A 22,904-nucleotide genomic window follows, 5' to 3' on the forward strand; every position below is an offset into this window, starting at 1 on the left:
AATTCAAATTCTAGGGCTGACGAGGCAAACTTCAAGTGGATAAAGCGTTGCCGCGTGACGCCTAGGTGGCAATCACATTCGTGGCGTAGTCTGTGTACCTTGGAATCGAGGCGATGGCGTCGGCGGCTACAGCGTGCTACCAGGCGCTTGGAGCGTCGCGATCGCGGCATTGTGATCCCGGTGGCTTCGCCAAGGTGAGATACCAATCACAATTCCAATCGTCAGCTCGGCCGTGATCGATTCGATCGTTCTCCAGGCTAGGGTTTTGGCGAGACAGAAGCACCAGCGGCGGCGATTCCCCCGGCTACGCCAGGTCAGTGCGGTTCTAGACACTCCCAGCGAGAGGACAAACAGTAGCGATCCATCGGAGCCAGCAAGGGTTGCCCTGGAGAGGCTGTTCTTGGGCGGCGGCAGTGGTAGCGACCAGGGGCTCATAGAGTCGGTCTTGGACGGTGGAAGCGGCGTTTCTCATGTAGTTCTCGACGAGGAGCTCAAGAGGAAGGAGGAAGAGCTTAAGACTGCCGAGACTGTGGCTCGAGAGGATCACCACCAGCTAGAGAACTCGAAGTTTGCGCTCGTTAAGAGAGGGGATGTGCTCGAGGATGCTCGGCAGGGGCAGGGAAAGAAGCGCGATGAGATTGGAAATCTTTACAAGGAGCTGGCCGAGCAAGCAAAGGAGGCCGAGAATGCGCAGAAGGTGGTTGACGAGCAGCAGCGCCAGCTCGAGGCCTTGCAGAAGACTCTCTCGAAAAAGCAGGAGTTGATTGCTCGATCCAAGGCTCAGATCTTTGCCAAAGACGAGGCGCTTGCTCAGTGCCGCCGGGAGTTGAAGGTGCGAGACTCGCGGCTCAAGCATGCAAACGAGGTGATTGCACAGCAGGCTGTAGAGCTTAAGGAGCTTCGAAGTTCTCTCGAGCTAAAAGAGGCCGGGCTCAGGACTTTGGAGGAGAATGTGAAGTTCAAACAAGAACAGATCCAAAAGACCGAGGCGGACCTGAGCACCCGAGTGATCGCGTACCTGAGCGTCGAAAGAGAGCTAAAATCACTCGAGGCAGATCTTTCGAAGAGCAAAGCGTTGAATGTGGAGGCTGGGAAGGAGCTGAAAGGCGTCAAAGATCTTCTCACGGAAGTGCAAGAAGAGTTGAGATTCTCGCAGATGCGACTTCAGCAGTACAAGAAAACGGTGGAGGAGCAGTCCATACAGATAAAAAGCCAGCAAGAAGAGATCGCTCTGCAGAAGAGCCTGGTGGAGTCTTTCGAGTTCAGTCTGGCCGAGGCGAAGGAAAGAACTAAGCGAGAGGAGGAACAAGTACGACTCGCAAAGGGGTCATACAAGAAGCTTGAAGAGCAATCCACGAATGAAAGGCTGGAGGCCGAGAAGCTACAGCTAGAGCTAAGAAACGAGAAGTCAGCACTGCAAGAAGCTACAACGGAGATAAATTCTCTCAAAAGAGAGTTACAGCAGAAGGAGACCGCTCTCTCGGATACGCAGCTGGCTTTACGGCTCAAGGAAGCGGAGCTAACTGCGTCTCAGGTGGAGCTCCAAGAGCTAAAGTCAGACTTCACCTCGATGAAGCTGGAGCTGGATCAGAAAGACAGCGAGCTGAGACACGCACAAACGGTGGTTAACGCGTTGCAGCAGGACGTGAAGCGTTTGAAGGCTCTGCTCAGCGCGAAGGAAGAAAAGCACGTCGAAGTGGTGGCTGCGCTGAAGGACAAAGAGGAGGAGCTCGTTTCCATGCGGAAGAAACTGGACGCCAACAACGTGAAGATGTCTCAAGTCAACTTTGCCGTGGAGCAAATCTCCGCGTTATCGGAGGCGCTGGTGGACTCCATTGCCGACGACAAGCCATCACTCTTGAGCCGGGAGTCGGTACTCCGCCAGACGAACCACGAGCTCTTCGCTTCGAACCGTGCGCTGCTAGAGAACGAAGTGCAGACGATCAGGCTCCAGGAGCAAGCCGCGGAGGACGAGAAGAAGCTCCAGCATCTGGAACAAGAAGTAGAAGCCGCGAAGGAGCTTTTGGTGGAAAAGGACCTCGAGCTTCAAGGCCTTCACAAAGCCATAGCCAGCAAAGACAATGAGCTGACGGAGATACTCGAGCACAAGACGGACAGGAGCCGGGACTTCATCGAATTCTCGGAGTTCCAACCGGCCGTCTCGGCTCTCCAAAGCCTCGTCCAGCTAAGTGCCAACCTTTCTGACGAGGTGGAGTTGATGGATTCACAGGCGCAACAAGGAGAACGCAGCGATCTTGAGACAGAGATCCTCCAACGCGACGAAGCTCTCGTCCACACCAGGCAAGCTGTTTGCAACTTAGCCGAGCTAACCAGGCAACTCCTCGTCGAGAGTGGTCACTGACGATCCAATACGCGTGTATAACAACGTAGCAGGCTCGACGCTGGTCACTGGTACCATGAGAGAAGAGGATCATCCAAAGCTTGACAGAAGAGAGTTTGTATCGGAGAGGAAGAGTTTATAGTGTGTATCCGCTGCTGTAAATCTCGAGTGTAACTAATGAAATTTTTACTTCATTTACAGTTTGTTTTTCGAGTTTGTGAATGGAAGAACCATCACGATGGCTCCGAGGAACTGGGAGTAAAATCTTCCTCCGCTTGGTGTTGGTGGTGATCGGCGTGATCGTGCTCGCAAGAGACTCTCCATTTGCGGTACCGTACGCCTAGCTTGTCATATGGAACTGGGAGGTTCCATACGTTTGCTCCACGAACCATTCGCTCTTGTTGCCCTTCGACCAGTCTTAGATCTTCGTCTAGAACCTGTTGAGAAAAAGAATATAGTAACGAAGCCTTGATAAGAAAAACCAGAGGCATACCTTTCGTGCTAAATGCACCCAAAGAGTTTGGATGAACGGGACGTACTTCAGCCAGGGAGCGAAGTCCAAAGACATCCTGTAGAGCAGCCTCGTCTTACCTCGCGTCGAGGGTATGCAGACGTGCAATTGGTGGAGATGGTTTTTGCACGACTGAGTGTCACTGCCCTCTAGTTTGCCTGGCTTTGCGAGGCCGATCGTCGAGAGAACCATGCACGGTCGCCTAAACTCCATATCAATGGGATATGGATCCCAGTAGCCACGTAGAGTCTCTACAGGTGTTTGGAACTTCACGGAGCTGGAGCCAAGGAATTGTTAAGACACGAAAAGAGACCAACGATAAACGAACCTTGGGACAGACCAGCCTTTGGCGAACGTTGTAGTGTGCGTGAACGGAGCGTGGGCCAGGTCGAGCAAGTTTTCCATCAAAAGACCATGCTCCACTTCCAAGTCAAGAATAATCTACAAAAAGCAATGCTTTGAAAAGAACAAACAAAGGGAAAAACAAAGCAATCACCTCGGCATGCAGTGTGAAGTTATCTGGAGGTAGCAAGCTCGGAATGTCGCTCTCTGGCGTTGCCGAGCCCGGCCAAATCCAAACCAGTCCATCCTTTTCTATGCACGGCATTGATTTCACTTTCGTCGGGACAAATCTCGTAGACGGCATTTTCTCGCAGGAGCCACTTGTTGCATACTCCCATCCTAAAGAGACAAAGGTTAAAGCTAAAGAAAACGGATCACCTCGCCATAAACTTTACCGTGATATGGACATTGCAAACAGCCATCGTTGACTTTGCCGAGAGAAAGTGGACAAGCTCGATGTGCGCAAGCATCATGGATGCATCCAGCCCGGCCATCCTTGCCCCGGAAAAGCACCCAATTCTTTTCAAAGATCTCAATTGCCAGCTGAAAGAAAAGTAAACAAAGAAAAAGGGTCTCCTGTCAGCTACACAATGAGAAAAGCAAAGTTTGTGGGGTTGGAAAGCTTACAGGTTTTTCAGAGTCGAGGCAAGCCGAAAAAGCAACCGGATACCAATAATTTTTCATCTCGGCTGGATATCGCTTCACGGGCCCTGCGATGTTTAGTCCTTTAGATTTGCTGCTGGTGGCATTCTTCCTTACGGTCACTGCTTCTTCATCTTTCTGCAGGAGCTCGTCGTTTACCATGGTTTCCATCTCTGCCAACTTCGAGATCGTGTGATTTACTCTAGCTTCTGAAATGTGCACCTGGTAAAGCAAATGGCATTTGGAATTCATCGTGAAAACTCGGAGGAAAAGAAGAAAAGACACTCTTTTACCTGTGCATGGGCTCTTTGCAAATCTTCTTGTAAGTTAGCTAGCTCACGTTTGAGCGTGTTGATGGACTTGGTTTCTCGAGCGAGAGGATTTAGCACCTCCACAACCTGAGATAAAAATACATGAAAGTGTAATTCATGGAAGTGTAAAGGAACTATCAAAGTAAAGACCATACCTTGTCATGAGCGTCTTTGATTGCCAAAACATCCTGCCGAGCTCTCAAATCCAAAAACTCCACGTCGTGCCTCAAGAGCTCCCACGCTTGATTCACATCGATGACTCTGGATCCCCTCTCGGCATCGGCATGGGAAAAATCACCGATCTCCAACCCCATCCCACAAGAAACCCCCCCGCCATTCTCACTCTGCCTGACGCAAAAATGCCTCCTACATCGTCTCAGCAATCGCTTCCTCTGTGTCCTCGAAAACAACCTCGACGAGCTACCTAAATCTACGCCTAGAACTACCGGCACTTCGAGCGAATTCGAAATCCCCACTCCAGAGAAGAGAGAATTCCGTGCGCCAGGATTCAATGCCGACTCCATCGCCAGGAGCTAAAATCTTATCCCGCCGGCCGCATTCTCGACCCCCAATGGCAATCCAAACCTGGAGCTAACCGGCCGCGAGCTTCTGCCCTCCCACACAAGCATAAACCCTAACACTCCAAACATGTACGATCCAACGGCATCCGTGAGAGAAGATAAACGTCCTTTACCACGTGGACTTTTTCAATTGGACCTTAAGATTTTAGGATTGCTCGCGTGGCAGCACGTGGCTCTCTTGAGGTTGCGGGGCCTAAACACGCGCCACATGTTTGATACTGGAGGGGTCCCATGGATACCAGCCACAAGGCCAATGGGCGGCTCTCAGCCGTCGGATGCCGCGATCAGACGTAGGACAATGCGCCAAGTCTGCATGGGTTCGATTCGTTCCGTGTCGCGAAATTCGAAAGGCTGTGGTGGGTATATGTTCGTCATTATTGGTTCCATGGAGAAAACACCTCTGGTCGCCTAGGGCATTATTGGAAGAAACGTAGCTAGGCAGCATTCTAACATAAGATCATTCACGAAACCATATAGTACGAAAAAAAATTCCTTCCATTCAATAGCATGAGAAATTTGACAACGGCAAACTGAATTTAATAACGAACTTTACCACGTGGAGACCTAATGAGAATCCGTGGCCTGGCCTCGCAAAATTTCAACACGAAAGAAAGAGAAGAAGCGAGCATATACGCATTGGAAGATCTCATGTACTATCCGAGTTTGGTAGGCATGGAATATCTGTGGTGTGTATGCAGATGGTCATTGTCAGCCGTACCAATTATTTCCTGTTATAAGAGTTTAAAAGTAAAAGATGGTGGCAGATTTTAGGGCAAAGCTGCCCGTCCATTCGAGGGAACGTTGGGTGGCGTCTGTTAGTGTGACGGACGGCCATGCGGCCATCCATCCGATGCATGACGTGGCATGGTTGTGGCATGCCACAATCGCCTGTGGATGGACCCCATCGAGGGGAGGGGCTTTCATTTTTCACGATGTTCACGGTCTTCTCTCAGCAGCGTCTTGTGTTCTCTGGGACACCTCCTAGAATGGAAAAAATAGGGAAAGTTTTAGAGTTCCAGTAGGGATCGTCGAGGAGGAGGAGGAGCGGCGATGGCGATGGCGCTAGAGCGCCGATCCCTGCTCTAGAAGAAGGTGCTGGCGCCGGCGCCGCCGCCGTAATATTGCCTGGATCGATCGCCGAGGAAGAAATCGGGGCTTGTTTCTCCGCCGGGGCATCGAATTCCACCGCGATCGCCGATATTTCACGAGGTTTGGGATCTAGATTAGTGTTCTAGCAGCAATGCTCGATGCTACTCATCTGGATGCTTGCTAATTTTGGAGTCGATTCGTGAGTTTTGGTTTCGGCATAGATATTTCCACAACTAGGAATTGCCTGGAGCGAGGTTTTTTCTTTTGTTTGCTTCTTGCTTCTTTTCTTGTTTGAGCATGCTAGATGGCCCCAGAAGATGGGAGCCTTTGCATGGTCGATAGGGGAGTGTCTCTAGAGTCTTCTGGGGGGCACTGGGTCGCGGCTGCTACTGCTGGAGACGAGAGAGACGTTTTCATCTCTTGGTTAAAGGGTGAATTCGCGGCAGCAAATGCCATCATCGACGCACTTTGCCAGCATCTCCAACAGGTTGTGGGTCGTCCCGGGGAATACGACTTCGTACTTGGGAGCGTTCACCAGCGACGGTACAACTGGAATCCCGTTCTTCATATGCAGCAGTACTATTCCATTGCGGACGTCCTCTTCTCGTTGCAGCAGGTTGCTTTTAGAAAGCAGGCTCCAGTGGCCTGTGGTGGTGATTCTCCCGTACAGGTTGAGGGGAACCCCTCGATCAGGTCCGGTTTAAAGAGCAACAAGGTTGATGCCGAGATAGAGAGTAAAAGGAGTGACAGTCCTCTCGCTGACGAGGCGTCGATTGCTTCGGATACAACTTCTAGCGTTGAAGAACTCAAAACAGAATTGCCTTCGTCGAACATCTCGACTGCAAAACGTTCAGGTTTTTTTCCTTTTGACTAAGTTTAAGTCTTTCGTTCACTTCAAATAGTTTATAGGCTGACACCCTCTTAGCTATTGCAGATGCAAAGAAGACGTCATCTGTAGCCGACGAAAGTGCGGAAAAGTCCATGAGCGGATTTGAAGAGATTGACGGCCAAAAGGTTTCTCCTTTGTCCTTCTTTAGCATCGTTTTATCTGTTCTCATGCAGGTAAATGTGCTAGAGGGGCTTAAAGTTCACGAAGGCGTTTTTGATACCAAAGAAGCCTCGCGGCTAGCGGCTCTGGTTAGCGAGTCTCATGCTGCAAAAAAGAAAAACAAAATTGAAGGTCCACCAAATCTTTTGTCCAATTTTTCGTTTTTGTGTTCTGACCTTTGGCGACGCTAAAACTTTCAAGTTTTTCTTTATATGCAGCGGGCGGTAAGCGATCTTCAAAAGCGAAGGGAAAAGAAGTAATTCATTTCGGCACTATACCGTCTGAAATCTCGTCGCCCGTTACAGGTAGGCTGTTTATATTTCTGGCAGTTCATCTAAGTTTCAACTTGTACATACAGAAGAGACGGCTGAACCGATGCCCACATTTTTGGAATCAATAATTGATCGCCTAGTAAAGTGTCAGGTCGTTCCTGCAAGCAAACGACCGGATTCATGTAGTATAAGTGTTTTGGAGCCGGTAAGCCGCACTTCAGTTGTACGAAGTTCTTTCTTTCATGGCTAATTCTATTCAGTTCTTGCGATATGACAGGGAGACTACATGCCTCCGCACAAGCACAATAATTTTGAGCAACCTCTGTTTATTCTTTCCCTGGGATCGCAGTCCGAGCTAGCATTCGGTTGCAACTTGAAAGCGAACAGCAGCAGCACGGATGAGAAATACAAAGTTGGCCTTCCTGCGGGGTAAACAATTTTACTTTTCTGCTTGCTACAGAAGTTGGATTTTGTCAATGACGTGACCTGGGATATTGGTCCAGGTCAGTACTAGTGCTCGAAGGCAACAGCGCACAAATGGTACAGTGCGCAGTGCAGCCTCTGCAAAGCACACGGATGCTGGTCACCTTTGGTAAAATGGCCAACAAAAGCTTGAAAGCGATCATCGGGAGCCCAACGTCACCAAGCGGCTCGCCAGTATCTCCCACGGTAGCTCCGGATGCTTCTTTCGGCAACAAGCCGGGACACAACTTTGTCCACGTTCTAGCACCGGCAAGAGGCTTCCAGTCGTCACGAACGCAGCAGGGAGTCCCGGCTCCAATGGTAGTCCCGGTCAGAACAGCACCAGGACAGGTTCTCCAGGCACAGCAGCCAGTGATCATCGCCAGCGTCGGCCCGTTTTCTCCAGTGACTATGGTCGGCCCGGGATGGTCGACTCCTCCCCCTCCGGGGATCACGCGAGTTCCCAGCCCGGGGACTGGAGTTTTTCTTCCTGCCAGCAACGGTGCCGTGCTCTACAACTCCTCGTCGCATCGCTCCAGGTCCGCGGCGCACCACTTTGAAGCTGCTTCCGATGGCCACCACCACCGGAAAGCTATTGCGGCCTGAAGAAGAAAAAGAAAGTTTTGGATCACTGTTGAGACTATGAAAAAAGCATCAACATCAACATCGTCCGGGGCGATCGATCGATCGTTTTGGTTGTGGCGTTCTTCTCTCCAGCAGCAAAACAGATTCTTCATTCCTTGATCTTTTGTTGTTGAGCTGGGATAACTTCTCAAGAAAACAATGCTTTTCCTATTCTCTCATTTTTTCTAGGTTCCACTCCAACACGAGGAACCTAGAGATTAGCACAACGTCGATGTTAGCAGCAACGCATCGCGTCGTCGCAGTGGAAGATATTTTAACGACAATTTTGTTAGCAAGAATCCCGGAATTATATTTTTCCCCACAAGGCGACAGCGGCATTCCATTGGCGAGCCAATGAGCGGCGTTTGGTATCTCCAGGCAAGCATTGGAAAAATTTTATCGCAAACGACAAATGAAAACTAGATTCAAAGGTTCCTCCTGTCCCACCGGCCATGATTCACCAGATTCCTGGAATCTTTCTCTAATCGCGTTTTTCACCACTGGGTAAATCTTTTGGGGAGACGTGAGAACCAGTTAGACAGAGCCAAAGAACACCACAAACTTGGCAACCTCCAAAACCTTGGTGCAAAAACCTTAAAGAAGACATTGGCCCAAGTTAAGTTTGAGAGGAAACGAATCATTTCTTGCGCTGTTTATAGGAATGCATCCAAAATCCCACTTGCATCGTGCCGATTAAACAAATGCCGGGGAATCTTATATGTGATGTCTCGGTAGTCCTGCGAGTTGCTTGTCCAATTTACGACCCGGTCGTTTTTCTTTTTTATTATTATTCTTTTGTGAGCATATGTTAGGGGTTTGACATTAGGCTCACAGACAAATACACATATATAATAGAAATAAGTTTAAAAACTACCAAAAACAAAACTAATTAAAAATAAAATAAAATCAGACGGTATCGCCGATTCGTATCCGCGACCGGCGATTCTGTCGCCCTCGCGACCAGCAGCAACGCGCAGCTCGCGTTTTTCTCAAATTAGTAAAAAGCGCCAAAATGGTGCCCGTCCACGTGGCACGCAGGGACGCGTGGACGGCACATCCACCGTACGCTACCATTTTGCCGCGTAGAATGTTTCGGTCCAAGAATTTTGGGCTTAAATAAATTTAGGGCCATTCTCTACCAAGAGGTAATTCATCTGATTCTTCGCATTTAAATATGTGGAGTAGCATCGCGGAGCACTGTTGAGCCCTAAATTTCGTCCTCTTCGCTCGATCGAGCGCGCGCGGCGAGCCCGGCGATGCTGTGATGCGATCGAGGTGCTACCATGTCCACTGAGAGTCCAGTGTTGTTCTACTCTTCTTCTTCCCCAAATGCCCCTTGGTCCTCCGTGGTAGACATGGCCGCGGCGGCGGTGGTCACAGCTTCCTCGCCCTCCAAATCCCTTCTTGACGATTTATCGGAGCTCATGGATCTCGACACTCTCCCGGGGCAATCCCTCGCCCCTGATGGATCATCCTCGCCATGGCTGGTTTCTTCCTTCTCTCCGGTGGATCAATCGGCGGCAGCGCAGCAAATCTCCTCCTCCTCTCCTCTCCCCTCACAGATTGTCAGCCCCCATCACCTCTTCTTCAAGGCCTCTGACAGCTCGCCGCCGAGCTACCGATCCTTCGGCTCCCTCGGCGCCTTCTCCTTCGATTCCTCGCTCCTCGAGGAGCTCCTGGGCGAGGGCAGCGATATTTCGAGCAAGAATCCCTCGCTGGATGAAGGGATTCCTTCCGGTGGTGGCGCCATGGCCAGCCTCGCCACGAATTTCTTCACGGAGCGGCTCAAGGAGGCGCTGCGCCTCATCTCGCGATCCGAGACCGAGGCGCTCGCACAGGTGTGGGTGCCGATCCTCTCGCAGGACAACAAGATCATCCTCACCACGCAGGAGCAGCCATACTCGGTGATGCACAGCAAATTCGATCTCCTGCGCTACCGGACGCTCTCCACGGCCTACGTTTTCCCGTCCGAGAAGACCTCGGACTCCACCTCGGCCTCCCACCTCGGCCTCCCGGGCCGGGTTTTCTCGAGCCGGGCACCCGAGTGGACGCCCAACGTCCAGTTCTACGATAGCAGCGAGTACTTGCGAATCCGCGAGGCTGCGCGGTGTGATGTCAAGGGATTGGTGGCGGTGCCCGTGCTGGATCCCAGCTCGCGCTCGTGCCTGGCGGTGATCGAGCTCGTCACCAATGTGGAGAAAGTGGAGTTTGGGAACGAGATCGGGATTATTTGCAGTGCTCTCCAGGTACGAGTAGATCTTTCGTGTGTGCTCGTTTTGTTTGTCTTCTAGTCTCTAATGGAGGAGATCTTTTCAGGCTGTGGACTTGGCTGGAGCACCCAAAGAACACGATCCAATGGTTCTCGAGGTAAGCGTGATCAGAGTTTTGTTAGTTCCTTCAGTAGTTCTTCGAAGATTTTCTCTTTCCCTTTTGTTCCTGATCTAAGCTAGTTCTTCGAAGACTTTTCTCTTTGTTCCTACAAAGCTTTTTCTTGGCAAGCCTTTTCTCTCTCACTTTCTTCCAAGCTTAGAGGAGCTCATTTTTCTCAAACTAAAGTCGAGCAAGTTGTTCCTCTTCGTTGTCAAGATTCCCAATTCTTCGTAGATCTCTTTTGACTTTTAGAGCTTCTCCAACTCGAAAAACAAGATTTTTCTAAATTGGAAGTATCGAATCCATGACTTGCAGATCCACAGCGAAGGCCGGCACGCAGTCTACCAAGAAATCTCCGAAATCCTCCGTGCCGTTTGTGAGACACACAAGCTACCAATCGCACAGACATGGCTGCCGTGCCTCCACAACGGCAGTGGCCACGAAGAGATCCTCGTCGCCGATACCACACCCGCCGCGGCCGCTACCTCGGATCACATCAGCCTCTTCACGAGAGACGCCCCGTTCTACGTGTCGGACCCTCGCTTCGTGGGCTTCCACCACGCTTGCGCGGATCACAGCCTCGATCAAGGCCAGGGAGTAGCAGGGAAGGCATTCGCATCTTACAAGCCGTGCTTCATCTCGGACGTCAAGAACTATCTGATCGAGGAGTACCCGCTGGTCCACCACGCGCGCTACTTCAAGCTCGGCGGCGCGGTGGCGATCCGGCTGAGGAGCTCCATCACTGGCGCGGAGGATTACGTGCTCGAGTTCTTCATGCCGGCGGAGATCGATAGCGCTGGCGGCGCCGCGTTGCTCACGTCCATCTCGGCGACGATGCAGCGCGCCAGCCGGAGCTTACGGGCGCTTTCAGCTGAAGAGCTACGGCACGAGTACCAGTTAGGATCGACGGCTACGGTGGCTCCGACCGCTGGGACGACGAAGAAGAACCATCCGATTGGGGACCGTTGGGAGGCGAAGCTACACAAGACGAAGAAGACGAGGGGGCCGAGTCTCGAGGAATTGGAGGTGGGCGATGGTTTCAGTTCATGGGGGAGCGGCGGAGGAGCTCCGCCGATCGCTGCTACTTACGATGTGCTGACGGGCAAGTCGAAGAGATTGGAGAGGAAGCGATCGATGAGTGAGAAGACGATCGGGCTGGAGGTTTTGCAGCAGTACTTTGCTGGGAGCTTGAAGGATGCTGCCAAGAGCATTGGAGGTAAGAGCTCTCTTTCAGATTTCGTTCCTCTAGCTGCGAGCTGAGCTTGGCTGTGTTATTCAGTGTGTCCTACGACTTTGAAGCGGATCTGCCGGCAGTATGGGATCTCCCGCTGGCCGTCTCGCAAGATCAACAAGGTCAGCCGCTCGCTGATCAAGCTCCAAGGCGTGATTGATTCGGTCCAGGGACTGGATGGCGCTGTCAAGCTCAATGCACTCACTGGCGAGCTCGCCTCCGCCGCCGCTGCAGCTGCCGCCATCACCAGGAAGAACTCCAGAAGCACTCTCGATCCAACCGCTACTGCTACTCCTACTCCTGCTCGATCCAGGAGCCTCGAGTTTGAAGCACCAGCTCAAGGTTCTCCTGCTCGATCCAGAAGTCCCGATTTTGAAGCACCAGCTCAAGAACCCGCCGCCAACGCCATCACCAGCAAAGATTTCCTTTCCGACACGGACGAGAAGCCAAACTCCGACGAAGGCGAGGGGAGATCCTCGTGGTTGTCTCACTACGTGGAGAGCACATCCAGGGGTGTGGAAGCAGCCACCACAACCAGTACGGAACCACGCCCGGTAGCGGTCAAGATGGAGCCACGAGTCCACGGCTCCTCGGCGGCGCTGGCGGCGCTCAACGGCGGTCCCCTCGACGCCGGCAACTGTACGGAAGCGGCGTTCCGGCGGAGCTCGTCTCCGCCTGAGCTGGAGCTGTCGCGAATCGAGGCCGGGCACGTGTTATCTCCGTACCAGTCGTCCGGCGACTCGCCGGCGTCGTCGCCACCGCCGTACAGGTACGGATGTCCCATTGTCACCGTGAAGGCGACAATGGGGTCCGACACGGTGCGGTTTAAGGTGCCGTACACGGGGTTTGGGTACGGGCGCTTGCGGGAGGAGATCTCTGGCCGGTTTCGGCTGGAGGGCGATGGATTTACGCTGAAGTACTTGGACGACGATTCGGAGTGGGTGATCCTGGATGGCGATGCCGATTTGGAGGAGTGCTTGGACGTGATGAAGGGGTCTCACGCGCACACGATCAAGCTGGTTGTCAAGGATATTAGAATTGGAGGAGAAAGAGGAGGAGGACGGAACAATAGTTCGCACAGCTTGAGCAGCGTCAAGTTGTGACACGATCGAAACGATGACGACGACAACAAAAGGAAATTTTGTGAAGTTTTTTCCTTGGCTCGAGGGAAAAATGGCAACTTGGAGTCGGAGGAGCTTGGACATTTTCTTGAGAGGTATGTGTTTATGGTCTTTGCCTTGGTAGCTCAAACTTTCTTGAGGGAAGACAGGAAAATGCGAGTGGAGAAGACAGCCATCTCGCTGTTTTCTGTAATCCATCTCGATTGTTCCACAGTACAAAGGAAAAACTTTTCCTGTATATACATATATATATCTGGTCACGCAAAAGCTTGTATTTCTTATTTCGTTCTAATAGCTGAAGTTTCTGGTTTAGTTCTTGGAATGTCCTCTTTTTTTTTTATGATTTAATTTTTCATCTTTTCAGGATCACCTGGTTCTCTTTCGACGTGTGCTCCTCGCATTTTTCTGCTGGCACTTCCGGATGATGTCGATTTGTCATCGCCTACGGAACATGTAAACTGGTATGATTTTCTTTTTTCTCAAGCCTGGATCATCTTTTCACTTAACATCAAGTCTCGCCTCCCAGATCTTTGGAGAAACACGTCGATCCTTTCTTACCACTAATCTAAAGCCATTACTTCACGGTGAGCTCACGGATCATCCAATCACGCTTGTGTGGCTGTGGAGTTTCCGTTTTCTGGCTTATTACGTAGCACGTAGCATTGACACCACTCTGTGTTTGTGATAGATAGAGCTCCGGTGGGAGAGCCCCGCCGAAGAGGAGAGTCGAGATGGAGTACTTCCCCGCGCCTGGCAGGAATCATCTCTTCGTTCCAGGCCCGACCAATGTCCCCGAGAAGGTAATTCAAGCATTTAGTAGGGGGAACGAGGATCATCGCTCTCCAGCGTTTGCTACGCTCTCCAAATCCGTGCTGGACGGTGTCAAGGATTTGTTTAAGACCAAGACTGCCACTTCGTTCATCTTTCCAACAACAGGTACTCAGAAAAATCTCTTTTTCTTGCTGCTCTTCCTGTGAAGTCAAGTTCGAAAATGCTTTTTTTTTCCTTTTTTTCTCTCTCAGGAACTGGAGCTTGGGAGAGTGCACTGACCAACACATTATCACCTGGAGATAAGATTGTCTCGTTCCGTCTGGGACAGTTTAGCCTGCTCTGGATCGATCAAATGCAGCGTCTCAAGTTTAACGTGGACGTAGTGGACTGCGAGTGGGGAGCTGGAGCCGACCTTAACATCCTCAACGCTAAGTTGGCCATGGATTATAATCACGAGATCAAAGCTATATGTATCGTCCACAATGAAACTTCTACCGGAGTTACCAACAGCATCCCATCGATACGAGCACTCCTCGGTTCGTTTCTTCTTTTTTGTTTCATATCCTTCATGAAACTTACGTTGTTTCTTCCTTCGTTTTTTTTTTTTTTTTCCCTTACTAGATAAGCATAAGCATCCGGCATTGCTGCTGGTGGACGGAGTTTCATCGATTGGAGCAATCGAGTTTAAGATGGACGAGTGGGGAGTGGACGTTGCCTTGACGGGGTCCCAAAAAGCTCTGGGACTTCCAACGGGATTGGGAATAGTTTGTGCCGGACCAAAAGCTCTCGAGGCAGCCAAGACGGCCACCTCTCCCCGAGTTTTCTTCGACTGGGCCGACTACCTCAAGTTTTACAAGGTCGGCTCCTACTGGCCTTACACTCCCTCGAGCCAGATGCTCTACGCTCTTCGAGCCTCCCTCGACTTGATCTTCGAGGAGGGCCTGGACAACGTTATCAAGAGGCACGCCAGGCTTGGAGAAGCCACAAGGTTCGATGTTTTCATTTCTCCAAGTTATCGGCTTGTGTATCTTAACTTCGAGAGGTTTTTGACGCGACTGATTGTGAAATCTTCGCAGGCTAGCGGTGGCAGCGTGGGGACTGAAGCTGTGCACTAAACGTCCCGAGTGGAACAGTGACACCGTAACAGCAGTGGTGGTACCACCTTATCTCAACAGCTTAGACGTGGTGAAGATGGCATGGAAAAAGTATAACTTGAGCTTGGGAGTGGGACTCAACAAAGTGGCAGGCAAGGTTTTCAGGATTGGGCACCTGGGTTTCGTAAACGAGGTGAGAAGTTCTTTCTTTTTTATCGAAAACTTGCACGACTCAAGAAGCTTTCTTTTGTCCCAGTTGCAACTCCTGGGAGCCTTAAGTGGGGTGGAGATGATCCTCAAAGACATTGGATACCCGGTTGTGCTTGGAAGTGGCGTCGCCGCTGCTGCCGCTCACCTCCAGAAAAAGACCCCACTTATCTCGTCCAGGTTGTGAATGAACGAAAGTGATGGTGGCAAAACTTTGCGAAAGAAAAGATCTTTCTATTTATTATCTCTTCTTTGTTCTTCTTCTACCTCGAGAGTCAAAGAAGAAAAGAGAGATCCTTATAGCATAGTGAGCAATCATCCAGCCAAAGTATAATCTTTGCACGAAGTTCTATCGAATCTCCACCGCTGTTGATTGAAAGATATGTGCTTTGAAACTTTTCTTTGATTGCTTCTTTGTTTATATATAGTTCTCGTATTCACACACGTTACACATATATCGGTTGGACTTATCTATTCGCCTTTATCGATCCAAAATACTGGCGACCATCCTGGCAAATACACATCGCTTATGAATGTCTAGAAAAAAGTGGTAGAAAAGTGTTTTTTTCTTGACTTACCACTCGCAGGCACTGGGAGATATCGGCTCAGGACTGCTCGCAGTAGCAGCAGCAGCAGCGGCAACTTCGTCCACCATTTTCCTGTTCGATGGAGACCACGACAGCTTCCACCCCAGCTCTGACACTGCAACGAGGAAAAAAGCAAAGATCCATCAGAAGCTATGGCCACTAACAAAGATCACAGCTTTATCTACAATACCAGGACAGTCACAAACCGAAAAACTAAACAAAAGCTCCAGAGATCGCCCCGAGGAAACAACAAAAGAAGAACAACGTGGCAACTTACATGTCGACGAGCCTGGGCTGGTTGCCAGGGAATTGTCACGAGTGACGGGAGTAGTAACGAGAAAAGGCGGACGAAATCCTGGTGCATGGATCATCTTCTCTTTGGCTGTAGCAAATGAACGTCGATCCATCAAACACGCTCTGGAAACAAAAGGATTGTTTTTGTTACCTCTTGCAGCATTGACGAGTTCTCTCTCGCGAAGCTTTCCAAGTCCTGTTTCCGGCTGTGGCCCGGCTACAACGTCGTCCCACAGCTTGTCCAAAAGGCCCATCCCAGACAAACGAAAAGAAAGAAAGGTAGGAGGAGAAAAAAAGAGAAAACGCGGGGCCACTCAGCGACTGTAGCTCCGAAAACAAATCACAACACTGCACAAACAGTACCAACTAGAATACCACGCAACACACACACACACACCGAGATCTCAAGACCAACCAGCAAAAACTCACTCGCTCGATCGAGAAGAAGTTGGGTACAGTCTATACAAGGGGGGAAGAAATAATTCCTCTCTCTCTCACACACTGGTTTACTCACAAAAATTCTCCTTTCTGCTCTCGCTGCGCTGCTCTTGACAAGAAAGATTGATCGTTAGGAGGCCGACGAAGGGGGCTTGTGCCTGTGCTTCTTTCTCTCGAATCCAGCCATCCACGCAGCCTCGATTGCAACCCACATCGTGTCAAGCAAACCCAGAAGCGCTGCTTCTCATCCCCTCGCCACTGCGCTGGGATGGCGCTCGCCCTCCCACACGCAAAGAGAAAAAGAAGGGGGAAAAACCACACACACAGGCTCAAAGAAAGTGTGCTTGCTCGCTCCTTATCTTTTGTGCCAAAGAAAGAGGGGTAGCTGTGGTTCTTGCCTCGACCGGCTGTAGCCGGTTCTTCCGGTCAACATCAGCAAGTACCTCCTCCTCCAGGGTAGACCTACATTTGTTGTCATCTGGCTGGTTACTTGCGCATTTTTCTTGAGTGACGTGTCCATGTTATCCGATGAGTCAACAATCATCGGTCATTTTCATTTCCATTAAGCAGCGTTTAAGTTAATTTGCTTCATTTTTCGTCTGTTTTATAGTGTGTAATTCACTCATTCTTTTCATATACTGTTTGAAAGGTCCCATGACAAAGTCTTCCGCCGCCCCCAAAAAGCATGAGACTGACACATTCGTTTGAATCTGGTGCTTGATAGATAAACTCTATTTCTAGGGTTCTTGAGCTGTTTTTACAATTGCATTGGTTGCTAATTAATGATCTGATCAATGATTGCTAGCTCCCTGAAATTTAGATATGTAGCCCTAGAAGCCAAGCCTGGTTTGTTGAGCTAACGAGTGAATGTAAATAAAAAGTTTGCAAATAGTAAAATATACAAATGTACAGAAGATATGTCATGATCGGTGGATGATATCCTTTTGTGCATAAATGCCATATTTATTCATGCTTTAAATTTTACTCTAGTGATTCATCAAGTTTAGCACAACATGTTTTATAGCATTAAATATGGAAGCTGGTTTGCTAATGATTGGGTTGATTGTGTAGCATATGTGGCTTTCATCTTTTATCCTATAGTGATTTACCATAGGATAACAAAAAAGTAGAACCTAAACCTTTTATGTGCTATGTGTCACATGTTATATGCTACATACCACATGTAAAATGACAATAGAGTGGAACTTAAATTTCAAGGCCTTGCATGTTGTAAATGTGATTTCGGGTATTAAAAATTACCTGTCGACTAGTCCTTACGGACACTCTTTCTTTACTGCCACGACGGCAGGAAGTCGGTATTGTTGAACCCTTTATTAGTCTCCACCTAATCTAGTTGAGAAACTAGTTATCACATGTGCACTTAGACCGGAAGGGCACTAAGGAAGGAAATCTTAAGTTGTCATTTGTCAAGCAAACTTGACACGTTGATGAGAAATTCATGATGTTGACTTGCACTTGCTAGTGTTGGGAACCCTCGTGATATTGAGCTTGGTCCTTTAATACTCACTAGATAATAGCTTACCGTGTCTGCTAAATACCCTCACTATCATGCCCTTTGTGTTAGTCTCATTTCAGTCCCAAATGCTATTTATGGAAAGTGTCTAGATTTGCTTATTTGGCATATCTACAGAATGTAAAAATTGGCCTGAACATAATAGTGTTCATCCTGTATCCAAATTCACATTCTAATGTCATTCCATATTTAATAAGTTTTAAGCCTATCCTAGAGACTAACTTCTGATACTAAAGGAGGCTTGGGGTGAAAGCCCAAAGCATGTGTTCCTCAAGGGCAGGGGGGGGGGGGGGGAAGGCTATATGGGGTTTTAAATGTATAGTAGGGTTAGTGGGTAGGTCGGGCATGGTTGACCAACCTATGGCATAGTTTAACTCTTGCTTGCGTACTTGTCCTTGTTCTACATCCAGTTTGGGTTTAAGCCCAAGTTTCACACCATGCTAACTAGTGGAGTACGGATGTCCTCGCGTTAGGCCACCGGTATGCTCAAATAATGCCAAACTCCGTTTGGCTTTATTTTGTGTGTTGGTTCTGGCATTGGGATGTTGGATACTCTAGGATTGTTCCAAATTGCTCCGTGCCCCTGTTCCTTCGCTCCTTAGGTTGTACGCTCAAGAGTTGCTCCGTGGTTCAGTTTTTTTGCTCCTTATCTTCATGCTTGGGAGTTTGGCACCGTTCCTTCGTATAGTGGCCCAAAGCCCTGAAACTCGGGTTCCACACCACTGTCCTTTAGACGTGTGGCATATGACATATGGCACATGGAGGGTTTAGGTTCCACTTCGTAGTGTTATCCCATAGTAAATCACCATATATAAAGGGTCAAAACCACGTGCGCTACATTTGGTATTAGAGGATGAGTCTTAGTGAGTACTATTTGTGAGACACAAAATCCCTAAACCCCAAAGTGGAGCCGGAAGGGTGCCATGTGGTAGTGGCTGAAGCGAAAACCAAACGAGCGTAACACGTTTGGACTAAAAGCTCCGACTTGAAAGGTCGAGAGCGGGAGTGGAACTCCCAATGAAGTGCTCAAGGAACAAGCACAAAGCAAACAATAAGTGAGTCTCTAGAAAAGGGACACAAGAGGACCAACATATGACACGTGGTGGAGTCCAAGATGGACCGAGATGGAGTCCAAGAAGGACCCGAGATGGAGTCCGAGATGGGCTCGAGATGGAGTCCGAGATGGACCGAGATGGAGTCCGAGATGGAGTCTGAGATGGACCCGAGATGGAGTCCGAGATGGACCGAGATGGAGTCCGAGATGGACCTGAGATGGAGTTCGAGATAGACCCGAGATGGACCCGAGATGGAGTCCGAGATGGAGTCCGAGATGGACCCAAGATGGAGTCTAAGAAGGACCCAAGATGGAGTTCGAGATGGACCCAAGATGGAGTCTAAGATGGACCGAGACGGAGTAGTCCGAGATGGACCTGAGATGGAATCCGAGATGGAGTCCGAGATGGAGTCCGAGATGGAGTCTGAGATGGACCCGAGATGGAGTCCGAGATGGACCGAGATGGAGTCCGAGATGGACCTGAGATGGAGTTCGAGATAGACCTGAGATGGACCCGAGATGGAGTCCGAGATGGAGTCCAAGATGGACCCAAGATGGAGTCTAAGAAGGACCCAAGATGGAGTTTGAGATGGACCCGAGATGGAGTCTAAGATGGACCGAGACGGAGTAGTCCGAGATGGACCTGAAATGGAATCCGAGATGGAGTCTGAGGTCGAGACCGAGACTGAGACTGAGACCGAGACCAGGACCGAGACCAAGACCAAGACCGAAACCGGCACCGAGACTGAGCTCGAGGCCGAGGCCGAGACCGAGATTGAGCCCGAGCTCGAGTCCGAGTTCGAGTCTGAGTCTGAGCCGTAGTCCGAGTTCGAGTTTGAGAGGGTGAAAGCCCAAAGCGTTCGTCTCCCAGACCTTGGGGGGTTTAGTGAGCTCCAAAAGTATAGTAAGGGGGAGGACTGCAGTGGAGCCAGTTTGGCTAGGAAAGGCCAGTTTGGCCTAGGAAGGCTGTATGCAGTGTTGGGTGATGAGCTGCCTACTGGGAAGTCCAAGACTAGAGTGAACACGGACCGACAAGCGGGGTAGCTTGGTGAAGTGTTCAAGAGCTGGCTCTAGTTCCCCTGGGAGATCAATTGGCCGATGCTCCCAATCCAAGTGTGGGTGGCACTACCTATTTGGATACCAGGCGTGGCTTAACGAAACTTCACTCTAAGCCCATGGCTAGAGCACCTAAAGGCGGAAAGCGGGAAGAGTACCCACGAAGCTCACATAAGGCCACAGTGTTCCGAAATGTTGTCCCAAAGGCCCAAACTGTGGAAAGGAAGAGGAGTAATCCTCTAGTGTAGTGACCAAGGATATAGTTGGGTGCTGAAGAAGTCCCAGAGGACCGTAGGACTTAGTGGTCGGGCCTGTGGGCCTCAACCCAGTGGTAGTGTTGGCAAATATGGCCATGAGCAGAAAGGGACTTGGTGGGGACCGGAAAAGGAATATTGGGGAAGGCTATTCCCCATGTCTATGGGCATCCTAAGGATGCTAAAGAGTGGATCTAGGATGATTGCTCATGAATGGATGGTTAGTCTTTGAGAGACAGGACTGTGATGAAGGTGGTGTCAGACCACCGGTGTGACCAAGGTGAATGAGCATGGCCTTAGCGTAACGGGCTGATATGTCGGTGGTACCTTAGGGTGTCGGTCATGGGATTGGACATGTGGAGCACTTAGACCAAGTGCAAAGGTTGAGTGGCGGGGATGCCATTCTTGGGGCTAGCAAGCCCAAGTATGAAATAAGACTTATGGAGGTTGTGAGTGAGACTCCTCCAAGTGGTCAAAGGTGTGGTTAAGTGACTAAAGTAGAATGGAAAAATTAGTCACTTACACTATCTAATGAGATTGGGTAACTAGTCTCGTTGCATATGCAGAGATGAAAATGATGATCCGAGTGGGTACACATTTGGGTGCAAAGGCTTCGCAATTGTTCCTTAGGTATAGATTTTGGTTACCTTTTGTACCGTATTAAGTGAGTTTGCTGTTGGACTTATAGGATGGATTAAGTTATTCTAGTGGTTTCATGAGTTGTTCCATATACCGTGGGTGAAAGTAAACCTTCCCTAGGTTTGCTATGAGTGGCAAATAGGCTAGTTTGTAGCTATTTAGTATGGTACTAGTGGATCCTTCCTAGGCATGATTACAAGTGAATCGACTAAGACTGTAGGGATTAGTCTAGTGATTCAAGTAATCATTGCCATGCTTTCTATTAAACTTTTCTTGGATTGGACTAAAGGCCGTGCGAATGCAAGCTTGAGGTTTAGTCAAAGTTAAGACCGAAAAGAAAGTTGTCAGAGACAAAGGATCAAACACGTAAATCATCTTCTCTTCATGAAGAGATGATTTGCAACGAGGTGTTAACTCATTGCTCATACTCACATCATGCAATCAAGAGTCCCTATCCTAATGTATGTTGGAAATGATGGTCTTGCAAATGGTGAGTCGTGGGATGGATAACAATGAAGTGTTAAACCATTTTGTTTAAGCTTGCTATTAAAGACTTGGGAGAGCTCACTACTCTCATAGAGTTTAACGAAATGCAAGGTGCAACCTGCCACCAAACAAAATGCTATAGAAGAAAGGCATGAGGGTCATTTTTCTAAAAAACTACAATGGCCACTTTTCTACACCAATTTAGACTTTATTCAACTCAATTGCCTTAGCCCCAAAAGTTAACATCCCTTTCAAGTTGCATCATACAAACTACTTTCTAAAGTCTAAGCTAACCTAAGTCAACTTCAACCCCTTCACTAGTTTGTACTGGCTTACGAAAATAGACTGGTTTTTGAGCAAAGTGATTAACAGATCAGCTATTGGAAAAGTCTAAGAAAATTTATGGAAAATTTTCCATCCCAAAGAAAAAATGACTCTTAGTCCAAGAATGCAAACTTTCAAGACTCAACCAACTTCCTTCTACCTACAACTTCACATATTTTTCACTTCAACACCAATTCTCATGACCCATAGTATGCTTAAGCCTCGAACATCTTTGCCCATTTTTCCAATATCCAACACTAACATTCACAAAATGCAAATGGAACATTCAAGGCTTGATCACGAAGACTATATCTTCAGATATCCATATTGCACTAACACTCTTTTTCAACTACTTTCAAGATCCAATATGTGTAAGCCACAAATTTTTCCTTTCCAATTTGCCAGCTTACCTCGTCTATCCGACCAACACTGCCTTGGCTTGTGCTAAGTTCCCTCACCAAGGTTCCCTCCTATTGTACCAACTCGTACTTGGTCCTACTTGGTTTCAGCTACTCACTGCACGAGCAACGAAGCGTTAGCCATCCATCCACGGATTCCCAAATCTCTCCCAATCCCCCTCCTCGGGTTAGACTGGACTTAAGGTTCAGCTACACTCCCCGCAGGCACAAGCAGCCAAGCACACCAAGCCTCCAGGTTCCTAACACCCCTTGGTACAACAAGACTTGATCATGGGACCCTCTAAATCCCAAGCCTTGGGTGCAACACTTGTGTAAGGAACCAACTCGCCGAGGTGTCGTAGGCTAAAGGAACCCCAAAAGCCTGACCAAAATGACAAAGAGTTCATCGGATGGGACCAAGTCGAAGATCGAGTCCAAGACCGACTCTAGGACCGAGTTCGAGATAGAGTCCGGAATCGAGTCCGAGACCGACTCGGGGACTGAGTTCGAGACCGAGTTCGAGACGGAGTCCGAGATCCGAAATCAGGTCCGAGACCGAGTTCGAGGTCGAGTCCGAGGTCAGGTCTGAGATCGGGTCCGAGATTGAGTCCAAGATCGAGTCCGAGACCGAATCCGAAGTTAGATCTGAAATCGGGTCCGAGATCGAGCCAGAGACTAAGTCCAAATACTAATACGGGTCAAGGGGTGAAAGCCCAAAGCGTGTGTCTCCCGGGGGGGGGGGGGCTGCAGGGGGTTCCAAAAGTATAGTAGGGATAGTGAGGTCTAGAAACCAGTCTTGAAGGAACTCTTCAGTGGTGCTTCC

The 22,904-nt window shown here is 49.4% G+C and overlaps 6 protein-coding genes across 8 annotated transcripts; 4 read left to right on the forward strand and 2 right to left on the reverse strand.

The window, feature by feature from the left end:
• Nucleotides 1-62: 62 nt before the first annotated feature.
• LOC9644001 (early endosome antigen 1) lies at nt 63-2,539 on the forward strand. Its single transcript, XM_002983605.2, has 2 exons — nt 63-194; nt 257-2,539. Exons 1-2 carry the CDS (start codon nt 114-116, stop codon nt 2,360-2,362), a joined length of 2,187 nt encoding a protein of 728 aa, XP_002983651.1. The 5' UTR covers nt 63-113; the 3' UTR covers nt 2,363-2,539.
• LOC9643817 (chlorophyllide a oxygenase, chloroplastic) lies at nt 2,490-4,780 on the reverse strand. Its single transcript, XM_002983715.2, has 8 exons — nt 4,303-4,780; nt 4,130-4,234; nt 3,822-4,058; nt 3,590-3,737; nt 3,349-3,533; nt 3,181-3,293; nt 2,835-3,129; nt 2,490-2,778 (listed from the first exon to the last, which is right to left on the reverse strand). Exons 1-8 carry the CDS (start codon nt 4,669-4,671, stop codon nt 2,575-2,577), a joined length of 1,656 nt encoding a protein of 551 aa, XP_002983761.2. The 5' UTR covers nt 4,672-4,780; the 3' UTR covers nt 2,490-2,574.
• Nucleotides 4,781-5,615: 835 nt separating this feature from the next.
• On the forward strand, nt 5,616-8,402 carry LOC9644002. 2 transcript variants are annotated; one of them, XM_002983606.2, is made up of 7 exons: nt 5,616-6,671; nt 6,752-6,831; nt 6,880-6,997; nt 7,084-7,170; nt 7,224-7,342; nt 7,415-7,566; nt 7,641-8,402. In XM_002983606.2, exons 1-7 carry the CDS (start codon nt 6,122-6,124, stop codon nt 8,203-8,205), a joined length of 1,671 nt encoding a protein of 556 aa, XP_002983652.1. In that variant the 5' UTR covers nt 5,616-6,121; the 3' UTR covers nt 8,206-8,402. The 2 variants fall into 2 exon arrangements, with proteins under 2 accessions (XP_002983652.1, XP_024544644.1); XM_024688876.1 differs by having other exon boundaries at nt 5,617-6,671; nt 6,743-6,831.
• Nucleotides 8,403-9,423: 1,021 nt separating this feature from the next.
• LOC9643819 (protein NLP6) lies at nt 9,424-13,523 on the forward strand. Of its 2 annotated transcripts, XR_002994069.1 has the most exons (6): nt 9,424-10,469; nt 10,540-10,590; nt 10,909-11,809; nt 11,873-13,040; nt 13,310-13,406; nt 13,472-13,523. XR_002994069.1 is itself a non-coding variant. In XM_024688875.1 (4 exons), the coding sequence occupies exons 1-4, from the start codon at nt 9,507-9,509 to the stop codon at nt 12,925-12,927; spliced, it is 2,970 nt and encodes a 989-aa protein (XP_024544643.1). In that variant the 5' UTR covers nt 9,424-9,506; the 3' UTR covers nt 12,928-13,262. The 2 variants fall into 2 exon arrangements, 1 of the variants encoding a protein (XP_024544643.1); XM_024688875.1 differs by lacking the exons at nt 13,310-13,406; nt 13,472-13,523 and having other exon boundaries at nt 11,873-13,262.
• A 110-nt stretch (nt 13,524-13,633) lies between these two features.
• On the forward strand, nt 13,634-15,283 carry LOC9643820 (serine--glyoxylate aminotransferase). Its single transcript, XM_024688877.1, has 5 exons — nt 13,634-13,881; nt 13,968-14,252; nt 14,338-14,704; nt 14,793-15,003; nt 15,067-15,283. The coding sequence occupies exons 1-5, from the start codon at nt 13,677-13,679 to the stop codon at nt 15,202-15,204; spliced, it is 1,206 nt and encodes a 401-aa protein (XP_024544645.1). The 5' UTR covers nt 13,634-13,676; the 3' UTR covers nt 15,205-15,283.
• A 119-nt stretch (nt 15,284-15,402) lies between these two features.
• Nucleotides 15,403-16,749, reverse strand: LOC112351288 (dormancy-associated protein 1-like). The gene is made up of 4 exons (XM_024688878.1): nt 16,050-16,749; nt 15,882-15,986; nt 15,596-15,719; nt 15,403-15,526 (listed from the first exon to the last, which is right to left on the reverse strand). The coding sequence occupies exons 1-4, from the start codon at nt 16,150-16,152 to the stop codon at nt 15,499-15,501; spliced, it is 360 nt and encodes a 119-aa protein (XP_024544646.1). The 5' UTR covers nt 16,153-16,749; the 3' UTR covers nt 15,403-15,498.
• Between the last annotated feature and the right edge of the window lie 6,155 nt (nt 16,750-22,904).

The sequence above is a fragment of the Selaginella moellendorffii genome, unplaced genomic scaffold (genome assembly GCF_000143415.4).
Source record: "Selaginella moellendorffii unplaced genomic scaffold, v1.0 SELMOscaffold_59, whole genome shotgun sequence".
NCBI classification, from domain to species: domain Eukaryota; kingdom Viridiplantae; phylum Streptophyta; class Lycopodiopsida; order Selaginellales; family Selaginellaceae; genus Selaginella; species Selaginella moellendorffii.